The 18,293-nt window shown below is 35.4% G+C and overlaps 1 protein-coding gene across 1 annotated transcript in view; it reads left to right on the forward strand.

Annotated features, from left to right (window-relative positions):
• DOCK7 (dedicator of cytokinesis 7) overlaps window positions 1-18,293 on the forward strand; it is a 158,788-nt gene that overhangs the window by 98,649 nt on the left and 41,846 nt on the right. The window contains exons 29-33 of the mRNA XM_052638059.1: window positions 1,782-1,921; window positions 7,945-8,114; window positions 9,483-9,637; window positions 15,119-15,301; window positions 15,409-15,544. Of these exons, the coding sequence (XP_052494019.1) occupies window positions 1,782-1,921; window positions 7,945-8,114; window positions 9,483-9,637; window positions 15,119-15,301; window positions 15,409-15,544 (784 nt within the window). The remainder of the gene's footprint in view (window positions 1-1,781; window positions 1,922-7,944; window positions 8,115-9,482; window positions 9,638-15,118; window positions 15,302-15,408; window positions 15,545-18,293) is intronic.

Here is an 18,293-nt window from a genome sequence, read left to right on the forward strand (position 1 = left end):
TAACCACGTGTTGTATCCCCCTCTGACTGATTTGCGCACAAGGGAGTGAATTCACCTACAGAATAAAATCACTTGACGTTTTCACAAGTTGGGTTTTCTTGATGCAGACACAGACTGAATTTGGGGAGCAAGATGTTTATTAGCTGTCAGTACCTATGGAAGGAAAGGGAATGAAGTATAATTAGCAGAGAAAGAAGTAAAATAGTAATGTAGTCCTTGCAAAGCCCTGCCTGCCTCTCGTATCCAGAGACCCAAAGGAAACTAGGTGTTGTTCATGGGTTTTCACAGGGTACCTAATAATTGCTCTAAAGACGACAAAGGATTATCATAGCAATAATTATATGTCCTGTCATACAGATTAAAATGAAGGGATTTTGTGGTTTAGTATCAGAGGAGCCTAGATGTTCCCTCCTAGGGAAATGTTTTGCTATATAATTCTTAAGATAAACAAGCTACTTCCTTAAGCTCTTGTTTTTTTGAAAAAATTTGTTTATTTGGCTGTGCTGGGTCTTAGTCGAGGCATATGAACTCTTACTTGTGACATGTGACATCTAGTTCCCTGACCGGGAATTGAATCCAGGCCCCCTGCATTGGGAACGCAGAGTCTTAGCCACTGGACCACCAGGGAAGTCCCTTCCTTATATCCTTAATGTCTAAAGTCAAAGGTGATCTGAACTCTTTTTAAGTTTGCTTTTGAGATTTTTAATTCCTGAAAGTAATTTACTACACTAGATCAATCTCAGATGTTTGATAAAGAAAATTTTAAGCTTTACTTAGAAAGATTGAAGAACACCGAGATCACCCACAACTTCTCATTTTTCACCTTTGCAAAAATTCTTAAGGATCAGCCTATTTCCACATACCTGGCTAAGACACGTTTCTTCTAATAACTAATGAGGCTAGTCTTTTGTTCTCTTTCCCCATCCTCTGTCAAAGATGTGGCTACACAATCAAGGACAAATTAATCATAAGTAGAGTTCCTTAAACCTTTAATGAAACAGAGCTGTTTATACTTGACTCCCTGCTGAACATCTTGTCCAGCCAAGAAATTAATAGAATTTCTTCCAGTGTCCTGTCCCCTACTTTCTCATCTAGCTGCATAATTTTCAGATTCTAGTAGATGACAGAGACATCACTCTTTGGAAGGTAGGGACCTGAATAGTTTTATATACTTACTAAGAAGGTGATTTCTCCATAGAGAAATCTGGAGTCTGTTGTAAGAAACCTCGCATTTTTGGTCTTGAATATGGATTAAAGGGTGATAAGGTTGAGGACATTCTTGCCTTGAGAAAACTTGTAAAAACTCTGAATGAACCAAAAAATAATAGTAATTTTCTAGAGATTGTATTTTCCCTGAAAAAAAGACAGCTTCATAAGTATTTGAAATTTCTCTGGAAACCAGTAGCATTTGACTATGAATATTTCTCTTGTACTCAACAGTGAGTACATAATGCATCATAGAGATTCAGTCCTTTTTCCATTCAGAATATGATAATGAAATATTTAGTGGCTAAAAGTATAAAGGAAAAATCAGATGAAAAAAATTTAATATGAGAAAAAGGAAATTGAAAATAATTTAAAATGTTATTTCATCATAGTTTCTTATACCAAAAGTAAGAGCAGGTGCTTCCTCCAGTGTTACTAATAGTAGTGTAAAAATAAACTTAAAATGTTTGTCTCACTTTCAGATGATGCTCACATCTCGTTTGCTGTAATGCTCTGTCTATAGAATGTTTTGTTGCTTAGCTATTATAGTTTTGTTCTACCTCACTCCCAAACAGAGTTCTGGATTTTCCACCAATGTCCAAGACCAGAAGATTGCAAATATGTTTGAATTGTCTGTGCCTTTCCGCCAACAGCATTATTTGGCAGGACTTGTGTTAACAGAGCTGGCTGTCATTTTGGACCCTGACGCTGAAGGGTGAGCAGACCAGTTTTGCTGTGTATAGTATCAGTTTGATTTTGGACAGCAGAACAGAAGTATCCCACTTAACTTTCTGGGACTCAAAAGGATATTCTTTTTTTTTTTTTTTAAAGGATATTCTTTACCATTCTTCTACTTCTCTGTTCACTAAGTTCCATACTCATGTTTTTTCTGTATTTCGTCAGTTTTGAGAAAGACAGTTTTTGTCATCTCTGAATTTGATGTTTGTCTTGAAGTTAGCATGTATCATGTTGTATCATGGTTTAGTTGGTAGTGTTTTTTTCCTTCTTAGTAGTACCTGAAATATTTGTGCATGTTAGTAGATGGACTTTCAGACTTGTTGATAATGCAACAAGCACAATTCAGTTAAGGAAAATAGACTAATCTGTTTGATTCTTTGGGAGTAAAATTTGTCATTTGCCATCATATTAATAATATATAGCATGTACTTCAAAATTTGCCCTATAAACAAGTAAACTTGTTAAAAACTTCCACACTTTTAAAGAATTACTGGAAATTGATACAGTAAGAAGAGTTCATTGTCTGATGATTTGAATTTGCAGAAACAGCTTTTTTATAAATGTGTTGTGATCTAAGATCCTTGTAGGGTATTTCTATCTTAATAGCTGTTTTCACAAGTTTTTATGACCATAACTCATTTGGGTAATAATTGCTCTTTTTTTCAACTTTCCTCATAGTAGGATCATTAAGGAGTTTGTAATGCAGTTTAACCTGAAGTAAGAGCTCCAGAGAACAAAAGGAGATATTTTGAGCAGGTTTTATAAGAATCCTATGATGTATTTATTGAGCAAATGAAATGAGGTTTGTGAAGTTCTTAGCGATAGGTACATAGTTAATGCTTAATAAATTGTGAAAAGCTAAATCTTCTGCAGATGAAAGTCATGAGTTTTTTTCATAACAGCAGCTTCTCATGTTAGGGATATATTATTAAGAAGCAGGTTTTCACACTGTGCTCTGCAGAACTGTAGGGTTCTGAAGAGGTTCTTAGTGTGTTTCCATGTAGGATGGGGTTGTGGTGCAGACATTGGAGTAGGGGAGGGCAGGCTTAGTGGGTGAGACTCTGGGTCTCGCACCCCTGCTTGCCACCACTGTCTTATTTTGCCATTGATAAATGAATATAATGTCATTTGGGGGAAAAAAGGATCCATTGTTTGAAAAAAATCACTCTGAAGGCAACTTCTAAACATACTACCTTTCCTTAATAACTTAAATCTCAATCATTTGAATTTATGTTTCCAGTATTTTTACTTGTTGTACCAGAAATAGGAAACTTTTCTTCTTGCCTGTTTTATTAAAGGAAGGATAGTTATCATTTCAAATTTGGAAGAAAGGTAAGGTTTTAGCACAGTATAATCAGCAGCTCAATGATGTTATCAGGGTTCTGTTTCTTTTATATCTAATTTCTGCTAGGAGCCTAAGCTTCATCCTGAGGCTAGTATGCCTTTCATGACTGTAAGATAGTTGCTCTGGCAATTTGGATTAAATTCTTATTTGTTCATGTCCAGCAGAGCAGAGAGGGAAAAACCCCTCTTCCCAAGCATGCAGTGCACATCTTTCTTTGGACTGGTCTGGCTCACTTGCCTGTCCTGCACTATTAGACATCAGAGCAGTGCCAGGTTCTTAGGTGAGTTAGATCACTTTTACTCACATGTGGTGCTTAGACAGGTTTTGGTTCATGGGTGGTTTGTTACAAAGCAGAAGATAAGGAGCTCATGCCTAAATAATAATCAGCTGTCACTAAAAAGTGTTTAGTTCATGTGATATTTTTTGTTAGACCTTCTCAATTAAGGAAACAGTTGAGTAACATTAATCTCTTCTCATCTTAGTAATGAAACAGCTTGTTGACTGGCTACTAGAAATGGCAGGGCTAGTCTGATTGGATCGACTTCAGGAACTAGGGGAATAGAGTCAGCTTCTGAATCTCAGGGACATGAAGGTATACCTGAACATTTTTGCATTCCATTAGGGAGGAAGACAGGTGAAGGAGATGTTGTATAGGTGTTCAGTGGTGTCTGATAAAGAATAGAGTAAAGAATAGAGAATTCTAACAGTCAACCTTCTTTAAAAATTTATTTATTTTTTAATTGAAGGGTAATTGCTTTACAGAATTTTGTTGTTTTCTGTCAAACCTCAACATGAATCAGCCATAGGTATACATATATCCCCTTTGAACCTCCCTCCCCATCCTGCCCCTCTAGCTTGATCCAGAACCCCTGTTTGAGTTTCCTGAGCCATACAGCAAATTCCTGTTGGCTATCTCTTTTACATATGGTAATAAAAGTTTCCATGTTACTCTCTCCATACATCTCACCCTCTCCTTCCCTCTTCCTATGTCCATAAGTCTATTCTCTATGTCTGTTCTGAGATGTTGTGTAGGTATTCAGTGGTGTCTGATAAAGAATAGAGAATTCTAACAGTCAACCATTTTTGAGATGAGGTTTCCTTCTCAAAGTCAAGGATCAGTTCTGTTAAATTAGATACATTTCTGTGGGACAGTGTAGGCCTCATGAAAGACTTCTTTTTAAAAAAAAATTTTGTATGCTGTATTCAGAGTTCTTTTTAAAAAAAATTATTTTTAATTGGAGGGTAATTGCTTTAAAACGTTGTTAGTTTCTGCCATACGTCAACGTGAATGAACCGTAGGTATACATATGTCCCCTCCCTCTTGACCTCTTTATTGCTGTTCTTCAAGGTGGCTCTTTAGATACTTTCTGACCCTGTAAAGTCTGAAAGCAATGATAACTGTGTTCACCACTACTTTTTCTTTATTTATTGAGTTTTAAAAGGTAACTGGAATAGCTTTAAATAGTAATATACAGGATTATAAGCTGTTACTGCTGTTTGTTCTCTTGTCTTCTCACTATTTCTTACACCCAGCCCATTAGCGAGTGCTTTAGGACCACCTCTAAAATATACCCCAAGTCCAGCTGCTTCCCTTCCTCTTTACTGCTACTCCCCTAATCATGCTTCCGCTCTTCCCTCCCTAAAATCCCTTTTCTACACAGCAACCTAAATGGTCTTTTAGAAATGAAAATTAAATTATATTGCTTCCGTAGTTAAAACTCTTCAATGTATTTAAAAGGGCACACTTCTTACTTTAAAAATACTTAAAAGTGTATGCTTTTAAAGTAACATTTAAAATAAAGTCCAGACTTAGTAATGAACCTCAAAACCCTGTGTATGTAACTCTTGTCTACACTGTCCCTTCCCTTCTTCCTCATATACTACAATCTAGCCATCCTGGACTTGTTTCTGTTTCCCTTATGGGCCTACCCAGTCCCACCTTGGGGTCTTTGCACTTAGATTTTCCTCTGCCTGAATCAATGCTTATATTGCCCTGAGATTTCCACACAGAGGCATTTCTTCCTTGTGATTCTTCAGGTCTCCAGTCAAACAGTATCTTCTCAGTGAGACGTCATTGGGCCACCCAGTCTGAATTATAGCTGTGTTACCCTTGCCACAATTATTCTTAACCATATAAGCCTGTTTAATTTTCTACAAAGCATTTCCCTGAAATTTGCTCGTCTGTTCATTATCTATCTCCTCCCATCAGAGTATGAGCTCATGAGAGCAGCACTTTTCTTTCTTGTTCACTGCTGTATTCCCACTGCCTTAGAATTGTGTCTGGTACAGAGTGGACACTTGGTAAGTATATGTTAATTCAGTGAATGAATGATTGACTATTTGAGACTCACATCTCATCTCTATATTTTACATTTTTTCACATTTGCATAGATAAAAACAGCATACATTATCTTAGATAGACCCTTAAGAGGAATGTTTTTACTCTTTTTGCTTGCTAAGTAATCGTAAATAATTCCTTGAGTAGCAGCAATATGTTCTAATATTGACCAAAGATTTGCTCTCTAGAAATTTTCATTGTACTTAGAAAGTTACAACTTTGAAACAATATACTATGGTTAAATGCAAATTTTGTAGTACAGAACCTAGTTCTGAAGAAGATTAGCACCTTTGTTACAAGCATTTGTAACACTGAATTATTATTTTTGTGTCTGTGTTTCTCTCTTGTTGAAGCAAGCTCTTTAGGAACAAGGACAAGGATAGGATAAGATAGGAAGTCTTGTCTCCAACATCCAGCTTAAGATATGGCAGGTCTTGGGCGCGCATGTGTCCTGCGCAGTCATGTGTTTGTGTTCATGTGTTTGTGTGTGTGTGTAAAGGCTGAGTGTGTCTGAGTATTGTAGACATATGAAAAGGCTTAATGAAGATGAGTGGATAGAGTTTAGATAGGTTGAAGTCTGGGGCCCATAGCTGCTGAGAGATGCTAAATATTAATATACCCAGGTTTGGGAATCATCACTGGTGATACAAGTTGAAAGAGAGAACATAAAAGGCAAATGACCAGAATCTGAAACTTGGGAAGAATGATAGAGAATATGAAGAGTGATGGGAGCTATTTAGAGAAAATACTGAGAAGAAAATATAAAAAGTGACAAAGTGTCAAGTGGAGAGCTAGAAAATGAAATCTGAGATATGTCCATTAGATGGAGTTCTCAACAGTATTTAAAAATATATTTTCTGAATAAAAATCTGGGAGGAAGAAGAATCTCCAGCTAGATTTCATATATAGCTATGTAAAATGGTAGGTAAGATCAAAAGCCCCAGAGAAAGAATACCTGGTTTTAAATCTGCTATGTGATTTTAAGAAGAAAAGCTAATATTTACTGAAGGATGCAGTGTGCAAAGCATTGTGGTAAGCGTGTTACATGAATGATGTAACTTCATTCTCACGCCACTTTAGGAGGTAGGTTATTTATACATAGGGAAACAGAGGTTCAATATCTTTGAAAATCTAGCTATTAAATGATGAAACTGTTACAGTACCACGTCATAATCATTCAAACAACTTGTAGTTTCAGAGAAAGAGAGTAGATGTTAGGAAGTAAATGGAAGAAAATGCTTGATATAGACTGTACATTCAGGAAATTTATTACTAGATAAATCATATAAGAGGAATACTATATACAAGCCAGCGTAAACTAGTTTCAAGTGAAAGTGTATTTACAAGGGAAGAACTTAGTGAAAGGGTTCATTGAAGCTAGAAGAAAGGGGAGATTGACTGAGCATAAGGGGAAACTGCTTTCTGAAAGAAGGTACAACTTTCTTTGAGATAAAAGGAAAGTTGATTTGATAGCTATAAAGATGGAGATGCATTGACAGGTCTGGCCAGAGCATATTTAGAATGGCTTTTCTTTCCTTGAAGAAAAAAGTTAGAGGTAAGGTCTTCTGTTGAGATTGATGGTGAGAGGCTTAAGGAGAAACAGTGAGATCTGAAACACCTGCCAGGTACAGCATTAAGGGCAGTTGAAGTTGGAGACATTTTACATTAGAATGGTTTGCATCATCAAGCAGCTTCAGTCTAAGAAGAGAAGCCAAAAGAGTGTGGAGAGTGGTCCTTGCTATTGTAGTAGCCCAGCTGAAACTTGGGCTTAGAAGTGTAGAAAGTAGTAAGGGCCCAAGTGAGCATGGAGGGTCAGTTTAAACAGAGATATCAAAGACAACCCTTGTTGTGGACTACATAATCCATAGGTAGAGGATACTTCCTCTTTGCAAAAGGAAATAAACGTTTATTTTGGATAAATGTGAAAAGATTTCACTTGATGAAATAAAATTTACAGCTACTTAAAACTCTTTTGCTTTAAAATATAGCTGTAACTGATCTAAAGTTATTAAGTGCATTAATTTCTAAGGAATTAATGAAAATATATTCAGACTTACTTCTAAGTGAATTTATATAGTATTTCCTTTTCCCTCCTTTCTTATTTAATACAGTGAGACATTCACTAGTTTTATTTTATTTATTTTTTGAACATTTGTTAATTTTAAAATGAAAAATGTTTTATAGGAATACATGCAAATATGTGGCAAAGTTAAGTTGAACAAATTGATTCAGTACCATGACTTACTGTTTGCTCTAAAGATGTTAACTAATCTCTGTGACCTTACTGCAACTCCTTCTGGATCTTCTTTTTAAATAGACTGTTTGGATTGCATAAGAAAGTCATCAATATGGTACACAATTTATTATCCAGTCACGACTCAGATCCACGGTACTCTGACCCCCAGACAAAGGCTCGAGTGGCTATGTTGTATCTACCTCTGATTGGTATTATCATGGAAACTGTTCCTCAGCTATATGATTTTACAGGTACTTAGTATATTTAAGACAAACTCTAAAGGCAAATCTCAATGTTTAAAAGTATTAGAAAAATATGCAAATAATCTTACTTTAGGAAAAGAAATATAAGAAAACTCACAATGATGTAGGTACACTGTAAATACGTAACAGATTTTGAAAAAAAACTTTTGCCTTTGTGAGAGAAGTCACTCTAAGGATTCTGTAAGTATTTCTTATGATGCATTAAAAAAAATGGTTTTACAGCATTTCTGTACCTGCCTATAGGGCTTCCCAGGTGACCCAGTGGTAAAGAATCTGCCTGCCAGTTCAGGAGACCAGGAGACATGGGTTCAATCCCTGGGTTGGAAGGATCCCTTGGAGGAGGAAATGGCAACCCACTCCAGTGTTCTTGCCTGGAAAATCCCGTGGACATAAGGGCCTGGCAGGTTACAATCCATGGGGTTGGGAAGAGTTGGACAGGACTGAGCATGCACGCACATGTTTACCTATTAGGAAACAGAATTGTGTGTGTGTGTGAGTGTATACTGTTTATCTGGAAAAAAAAAATATGAGAAAGCTTGTCAGATATCTACCACTCTCAGTCCCAATTTTATTCATATACATAAAATTGAAATTAATATTCACCTTAATAGCGAGAATGATATCACTAATAGCTGGTTAATAAGTTTAAGTTATGTTGCTTTTTAAAAACTGTAATCCACAAAATTTTATTCTTGTTTTCCACTTTTAGAATTTATTTAAATTCCTTCATTTCTCTTAAAGAAAATAGTGTAGGTTGCATTTGAACTAGCAGTTAGCCTGATAAAGTACTTCTAGTTCAATTAAAAAATTTTTACTGTTATCTACTATGTACCATGAGTAGATGCTGCTGATACACAGATATCCAACTCCTTGCCTTTGATAGACTTATAATTGAGTAGTTTTCCTAGTATTTGATCATTAAAGTGGGTTTCCTTATCTGAAGGCAGAAATTTATATTATTGTTACTATATATTTTCTTTTACTAGCAAGTGCTGCAGTCCATGGGGTTGCAAAGAGTCTCACATGACTGAGCGACTGAACCGAACTGAATGTTCCTTACAAAACTCTAAGTAGTACTATAGGAATGAGTCAGTGTTTAAAATATTTTAAGTGAAGTCGCTCAGTTGTGTCCGACTCTTTGCGACCCCGTGGACTGTAGCCTACCAGGCTCCTCAGTCCATGGAATTTTCCCAGCAAGAGTGCTGGAGTGGGTTGCCATTTAGGTAAAATATAATAATATGCAGTATATGTTAATAGGTTTTCCTTTGAAGAGTTAAGGAGAATAGAAAGGGAATGGCATGCCCAATAGCTGTTACTTAAAGAGAAGTTTATTTATTTCTGGGTTATTTTTTCCAGAAACTCACAATCAGCGAGGAAGACCAATCTGTATAGCTGCTGATGACTATGAGAGTGAGAGTGGAAGCATGATAAGCCAGACAGTTGCCATGGCAATTGCGGGAACATCAGTCCCTCAGCTAACAAGGCCCGGCAGTTTCCTCCTCTCGTCAACGGTAAAAACAACCCTCCTACAGAAGTTTTATCTGGGAAGATAGATATTTATAAGGATATACTCTTCAATAACAGATTATTATATTAACTGATGCAAACGTACTCTGAGTTTTATTTTGTGAAAAAATTTTTTTTCTGAAAATATTTTCTATACTATACTAAGTTGTTTGAAAAACTCGTAATTACCTCAATCTTTTTGGTATAAAAACTCTATTTTATCATTCACAATTTTGAAAGTTGCCTCATTTTCAATTTATAGCCTCTATTCTTCATTTTTAAAATCTATTTTATTCTTTATCAGTCCTAAGAGATATAATCTCAGTTGTTTAGCTGTTGAGAATATTTATTTTTAATCTGTGAAGGTTCATACTTTTTCATATTTAAATAAATTGATAGTCATTTTGCTCTGTAATTTTCCCTCTTAAAGAGGGAAGAACATGGTGGCAGGGAGGAAACAAATTGCTAGTAGAGCAAGATCAGCTTCTGAAAGTTTTAAATGACTTTCTTTCAAAAAGCTGCAATCATATTTATGGAAGCTGGCCTGCTTGACAACTTCTAAAAAGGTTTTATTGAGATAATTTACACATCAAAAGATTCATCCATTTTAAGTGTATAATTTCATGGTTTTTAGTATCTGTACAGAGTTAGGCATCTATCACCACAATCTGATTTTAGAACATTTCCATTATTCCAAAAAGAACCCTGAACCCCATTAGCCTTCACTCTCTGGTGACCCAAGGCCATAGTCCTAGGCAGCAACTTTCTTTCTGCCTGCATAGATTTGCCTATTCTTGACATTTCATATAGATGGAATTATGCACTGTGATCTTTATATCTGGCTTTTTTCACTAAGCAATAATGTTGTTGAGGTTCATTCTTGATGTGGCGTGTATCAGTACTTTTTTTAATTGCCAAATAATATTCCTTTATATTGATAGACCAGCTTTTTTTTATCTGTTTATCATTTGATGAATATTTGAATCATTTCTAGTTTGGGGCTGTTAGGGATAATGCTGCTAGGCACACTTGTGTCCATGTCTTTGTGTCCACACATGTTTTCATTTCTCTTAGGTAGATACCTCGGAATGGATTTGCTGGATCGTGTGTATTAATAACTTTAATATTTTGAGAAAACTCTTTCAGAATAGCCGCTCCATTTTAAATTCTCACCGGCAGTTAATAAAGGTTCCTGTTTCTCTAAACCCTCACCAACACTTTTTATTATCTCTTTTTTATTATATATTCTTCACACCTTAGTATGTATGATGTGGTGTCTCATTGTGGTTTTACTTTGTGTTTACCTAATGTCTGCTGATATTGAGAGTATCATTTCATTTGTATATAATACACATCTTTTCATATATCTTACATAGAGAAACGTCCATTCAAATCCTTTAATATTTTAAGATTGTGTTATTCATCTTCTTGTTATTGAGTTGTTATTGAAAGAGTTTTTGTTTATTCTGGACATAAATTCCTTATCAGATATGTGATTTTCAGGTATTTTCTTATGTGCATTATCTTTTCATTTTCTTGATAGTGTCACTTGAATTGGCAAAAGTTTTAATTTTGATGAATTCTAATTTATCAGATTTTTCTTTTGCATTTGCTATTGTATATATGTATATAAAGTGCGTGTACAGTTAAAATATAATAGGAAAAACAGCAGCGTACCTGCCACTCAGCTTCAGAAGTAGAACTTTTCAATTTCCTTAAAAGTTCCCAGTTTGCTCTCAATTCAGTCCCTTTCTCCTCTCAAAATGACCACTATTCTCAATTTTATTGGCCTTGCTTTTTGTTTTTTAAAACCTCGCTTATGTGAAATATACTGTACATGAAACATAAATGTAGATGTTTACAAAAGATTTTAAAGTAATACTTTTGTAACCACCGTTCGGGGCAAAATATAGAACACTGACTCCTCATTTTCCGTTGGATTGTCTGCCTTTGTTTATAATTTATAGTAGTTCATATGTCAGGATTAAGTCCATTGCCAGTTATAAGTGGTTCAAAGGTTTCTTTCTTTTTGTAACTTGCTTTTTCCACACACTTAATTGTGAATTTAGTGAATAGAGTGTCTTATTTTAAAATAAGATCGTATTGAATCTATGGATCAGTTTTTGGAAAAATTTATATTTTTACACCAGTGAATCCCAGAATCCTTGAATATCTTAGATCTCCCCACTATTAGGACCTTCTTTGATGTGTTTATATACATAAACTTTTATAGCTTTTTACCAAAGAGGCCCAGAACATCTTTTGTAGGTGTATTGTTGGTCCTTGATATTTTAAAAGTATTTTAGTAATATTATAAAGTTATGCAGTGTGATAATATATAATACACATATAAGTATATATATAACATCATGTTCTCATTGAAGAAGGCAATGGCATCCCACTCCAGTACTCTTGCCTGGAAAATCCCATGGACGGAGGAGCCTGGAAGGCTGCATGGGGTTGCTGAGGGTCGGACACGACTGAGTGACTTCACTTTCACTTTTCACTTTGATGCATTGGAGAAGGAAATGGCAATCCACTCCAGTGTTCTTGCCTGGAGAATCCCAGGGACGGGGGAGCCTGGTGGGCTGCCGTCTCTGGGGTCACACAGAGTTGGACACGACTGAAGTGACTTAGCAGTAGCAGCAGTAGCAGCATGTTCTCATAGTCTCATAAATGTCATCTTTTTCATAAACTGTTTTCTAATTGCTGATTATCTTTTTTTTTTTTGGCCATGCCCCACGGCTTGGGGGATCTCTGTTCTCTGATCAGAAATTGAATCTGGGCCATGGCAGTGAAAGCACCAAATCCTAACCACTAAACTATCAAGAGAACTCCCTAATTGTTGATTGCTTTTGTGTGGACATAGAATTGATTTTGAACAATAATATTTATTTCCAGAAGAATTGCTAAATTAATAACATAGGTATAGTTTTTTTTTTCTACGTGTACAATCATATCATCTGTGAATAATGGCTGTTCTTTTCTTCCTTCCAGTGTTTTTCATAGCTTGTTATGAGCTAGAATCCTGAGTACAGTGTTAAATAGATGTAGTGATAGTTGGCATCATAAAAGGGGAAGCTTGCAACATTTCATTCTTAAATATAGGTGCTAAAGGTTTTGGTTTTGGGGGTTGGTTTTTTTTAATACCCTCTTATATTATGGAAGTCCCCTTCTTGTTCTTAGTTTGCTAAGAGTTTTACTTTTGTAATTATGAATAGTTGTTGAGTTTTATCATGCTTTTTTGCACCATTGAGACTGTCACGTTATTTTGCTTTTTTATCTTTTACTTTTAAATCTTTCAATTGATTTTCTAGTGTTAAACCTACTTTGAATTCCTGAATTAAACTTAACTTTTTTGTGATTGTGTATTAATCGATTTGATTTGCTGTATTTTAAGATTGTGTATCTGTGTTAGTAAGAGCATAATGTTCTATTCAGATTTTGGAATCAGGTAGTTTAGATGATGAAAATGAGCTAGGGGATTTCCCGTTTAATCTGTTCCCTGCAAATACTTGTTTAAAATTGAAATTATTTCTTCCTAGAATATTTGGAGAACTTGTGAGTGAAGCCATCTGTACCTTCAGTAATCTTTTTTGAAAGTGTTAAAATTATCTATATATTTAATGATTGTAGGACTATTCAAGTTTTCTATTTCTTTTTACACTGGTTTTTGTAAATTTTATTCTAGTAGAAATTTACTCAAATTTCTTGGCATACAAAATTGTTTCAAATATCTTCCATGATTTTTAAAAAGTCTGTAACATTTATAGTAGATGTAAACATTTTCATTTCTGTGACTAGCTTTTCATATCTTTTGTCTTAAGTCAGTCTCAGTAGAAATTTGTATATCCCTTTAGTTTGTATAAACAACACATTTGGGGTCAATGCTGAGCCCCACTTTTGAATGTTTATTATTTACTTTTACTTTCTTTTGGTTTATATTGATGTTCTTTTTTCTAACTTCTTTAGATAGATGCTTATTAACTCACTAATTTTCACCATTCCTTCTTTGATACTTACTTTAATTGTAAATATTTTCCATTAATTATTCTTCTAACTACATACTATGATTTATAGCTAACATTTTCATTATTTAATTCATGTAGTTGTATTTTGTCTTATATTTTTAAAATCTGGTCTGTTCATTTTTGTCTTTCACTAGAATTTTAAAATTTATTTACATTTATGTAAAATCATGGCATCTGGTCCCATCACTTCATGGGAAATAGATGGGACAACAGTAGAAACAGTGTCAGACTTTATTTTTGGGGGGCTCCAAAATCACTGCAGATGGTGACTGCAGCCATGAAATTAAAAGATGCTTACTCCTTGGAAGAAAAGTTATGACCAACCTAAATAGCATATTGAAGAGCAGAGACATTACTTTGCCAACAAAGGTCCGTTTAGTCAAAGCTATGGTTTTTCCAGTAGTCATGTATGAATGTGAGAGTTGGACTGTAAAGAAAGCTGAGCACCGAAGAATTGATGCTTTTGAAGTGTGGTGTTGGAGAAGACTCTTGAGAGTCCCTTGGATTGCAAGGAGATCCAACCAGTCCATCCTAAAGGAGATCAGTCCTGGGTGTTCTTTGGAAGGACTGATGTTAAAGCTGAAGCTCCAGTACTTTGGCCACCTCATGCGAAGAGTTGACTCATTGGAAAAGACTCTGATGCTGGGAGGGATTGGGGGCAGGAGGAGAAGGGGACAACAGAGGGTGAGATGGCTGGATGGCATCACCAACTCGATGGATGTGAGTTTGAGTGAACTCCGGGAGTTGGTGATGGACAGGGAGGCCTGGCGTCTTTTTTAAAATTTACTTATTTTTTATTGAAGGGTAATTGTTTTATAGAATTTTGCTGTTTTCTGTCAAACCTCAACATGAATCAGCCGTAGGTATACATATAACCCCTCCCTTTTGATTGTCTTCTTTAGATATCATAGTTTTTAATATAGGACCTACTTTTTAATAATAGAGCCTTTTAGTTTTTCCCTTCATGTTTCCTGTTAACTTCTATTTACAGTCTTCTGTAAGCCCTATAAACAATTTTCTGTTGCTAGGAAAGGTTCATTAAGTTTTAGTATCTTAAGTTTAAGGTTATGTATGAGTTACACAAATATTGCCTAAGTCAAATGGCTCTTTCAAAATATTTGATTTTAAAGTAATTACTTTCACATTGCTTTTATTTATTTTTACTTTATTTTACTTTACAATACTGTATTGGTTTTGCCATACATCAACATGAATCTGCCACAGGTGTACATGAGTTCCCAATCCTGAACCCCCTTCCCACCTCCCTCCCTATACCATCTCTCTGGGTCATCCCAGTGCACCAGCTCCAAGCATCCTGTATCCTGTATCGAACCTAGACTGGCGATTTGTTTCTTACATGATATTAGACATGCTTTTAGAAGAAAACAACTGACAACTGAAAGAAACAAGTGGTCTTTGATCATTCTGTCTCATTTTACTGCTTTTTATTTTCAGAGTGGCAGGCAACACACTACCTTCTCAGCAGAATCAAGTCGGAGTCTTTTGATCTGTCTGCTTTGGGTTCTCAAGAATGCAGATGAGACAGTTCTACAAAAGTGGTTTACAGATCTCTCAGTCCTGCAGCTAAACCGGCTATTAGATCTGCTTTATCTTTGTGTATCTTGCTTTGAGTACAAAGTAAGTGATCATTGTGCCATTGCCAAGAAGAGCAAGAGGGAACATAATGTGGAAAAGAAGAAGAAAATTTCCTTACTGTGTCTTCTTTTCTAATGTTTAAATTTTAGGGAAAGAAAGTATTTGAAAGAATGAATAGTTTGACCTTTAAGAAATCAAAAGACATGAGAGCAAAGCTTGAGGAAGCTATTCTTGGAAGCATAGGTGCTAGGCAAGAAATGGTGCGCCGAAGCCGAGGACAGCTTGGTACGTACACAATGTCTTCTCCTTCTGGTGACAGTTCTTTCAGATTCCCTAAACACTATTACAGTGATCATTTTTGCAAGTCTTCAATGACAGTTCTGCACTTTTAAAACAGTGTTTTAATGTAGCTTGAATTAACTTGAATAGCCATGTCTTTGCAAGTTAGAATTCCTATTTAATTAGAGTGAACATACTTCCAGTTTGCTCTGGATAATCTCAATTTGTTCTTGTAACCTTTGTGTGATTATTCATTGTTTCCCTTATTTTAAAAATAGGTGTTTTTAGGAGCAGTTTTAGGTTCATAGAAAAATTGAGCTGAAAATACAGACATTTCCTGTTTATCCTATCTTCACACATGTATGACACCCCTCATTATCAGCTTTTCATATAGGAGTTGCCATCACTTATCACAGTTGATCAGCCTACACTGATGCCTTATCATCATACAGAATCTGTAGCTTACACTGTTGTTCTCGCTTGGCTGTACATCCTCTGTAACACGACTTTGTACTCTTAAAAGTGTCCTACTTTTGCAGTGAATTAATATATCCCATAGATTAGGCAAAAATATTGCCTATCCCAAGTATCAGGAAGAGAAAATAATTTAGTTGCCTCTGAAGCCTGTTTCTAATCCCTGGTCTGCTACCCATTAGCCATATAATCTTGGCCAACCATTTAATCTTCCCACTTCCCTTTCCTCATCCACTTGTGGTTGTTTGAGATTTTAAAAGGTAGTGTAACTAATTGATCTTACCATCTTTGTGGTGACCGTGTGTGTGTGTGTGTGTATGAACATTTCGTAAATTGTGAAGCAGTATTATTGCTGAAAGATGATGGTTTAGTCATCTGTGTACATGACATATGCTGACAGCTCAATATATGTTGTTGACTTAAAATGTGAGTGTATGTTTACATGAATATTTTATATGTGTTGTTTTTTGATTGGCCATTTAACTTAATGATCCTTTATTTAGGTAAACTTAAGTATCTTTTATTTCCCATGAAGTGATGGGACCGGATGCCATGGTCTTCGTTTTCTGAATATTGAGCTTGACTTTGGCCACCTCATGCGAAGAGTTGACTCATTGGAAAAGACTTTGATGCTGGGAGGGATTGGGGGCAGGAGAAGAAGGGGACGACAGAGGATGAGATGGCTGGATGGCTGGATGGCATCACAGACTCGATGGAGGCGAGTCTGAGTGAACTCCGGGAGTTGATGATGGACAGGGAGGCCTGGCGTGCTGCGATTTATGGGGTCGCAAAGAGTCGGACACAACTGAGCGACTGAACTGGACTGAACTGAACTGAACTGAAGTATCTTTTATATGCCGTGTGTGTTTGGAATTTAATAATGAATAAGACAATCTTTGCCTTTGAAATTAATAGTGTTGTTTTTTCACTTTAGTTGTATAGAGTTTCAGTTCAGTTAAGTTGCTCAGTTGTGTCCAGCTCTTTGTGACCCCATGGACTGCAGCACGCTTGGCTTATATCATGTACCTATTGATTTTCTTTTAACTCATTTAATATGTACAACAACTCTATAAAGTATGAATATTAACTTTCTAGGTCATTTAATTATATCAAACCTAACAAATAATTATTTTCATCTTTAAAATAAAACTCTCAGAGGTAAATAACTTGCCTAAGGTCATAAACTAAGTGACAGAACCAGAATCTTTTGACTTCTAATTTAGTGTTCTTTATATTATACCATAGCTCTTTCTAGATTTACTGTTGAAAGGAATAGAGCTTTTAACAATATGTTTGTACATTTTTAAATGTATAGTCTTTGGACAGCTACCACTGTTTAAATGTAAGAAATGAAGTTCTGGATGTGGAAGCTAGAAAAAGAAAAACCACAAGTAAACCCCACTTTCCCCAAACTCATATGTACAGGGAACAGTTAGGTGCAGGGTAGGGGTGGAAAAAATGAATGAAGGGAGTCAAAAGGTACAAACTCACAGTTTTAGAATTCTTAAGTACTAGAGATGTAACTTATAGCATGTTAACAAATGTATACTTGAAAGTTGCGAAGCGAGTACATCTTAAGAGTTCTTATCATAAGAGAAAAACATTTGAAGCTACTCATGGTCATGGATGTTAACTAGACTTTGTTGTGATGATCATTTTGTAATATATACATGTATTGCATCATTATTTTATACACAAGAAACCAATATAATATTATATGTCAATTGTGTCTCACTTAAAAAAATAATTGAAGTTCTCATCTTCTTAAAATTAAAATAATTCCGTTTGCAATTCTTATTTATATTTGGACACTTAATAAGCTAGGTCACCTAATGATAGACGTTCTTAACTAAGGAGATAGAGAAAGTTTCCTGAAAAAAAAAAAAAAGTTAATGATAATAATGAAGGTAGATCACAGATACTTATTTTGTTAACTGTCTTAAGATAGACAAATCTTTTTGCTTTCTTTCACAAAATTCCTTAAAGACAGGTTTCAAAATTGAAGAAGTAAAGAGGGACAGAAAGAGAAAGAAAAGGAGAGAAAGCAGAAGGAATATCCAGATTAATCCTTTATTGTGTGTCAAATTATATTTGTTTCTCAGTATTTTTAAAATTTCTGTTTGAACTCTGCATTTTTACTTTCATTTTATTTCCATCCCCCCCAGCCGAAGTCTCGTGTTTTTCAAAGAGGAGGAGTAGTCTTCTAGTTGAAAGCCTGAAGTCATGACTTGATTCTGTTGTTTAAGTATACGTATTTCTCCACAATTCTCAATGACTTCTC

This window comes from Budorcas taxicolor, chromosome 3 (assembly GCF_023091745.1).
Source record: "Budorcas taxicolor isolate Tak-1 chromosome 3, Takin1.1, whole genome shotgun sequence".
Lineage (NCBI taxonomy): Eukaryota > Metazoa > Chordata > Mammalia > Artiodactyla > Bovidae > Budorcas > Budorcas taxicolor.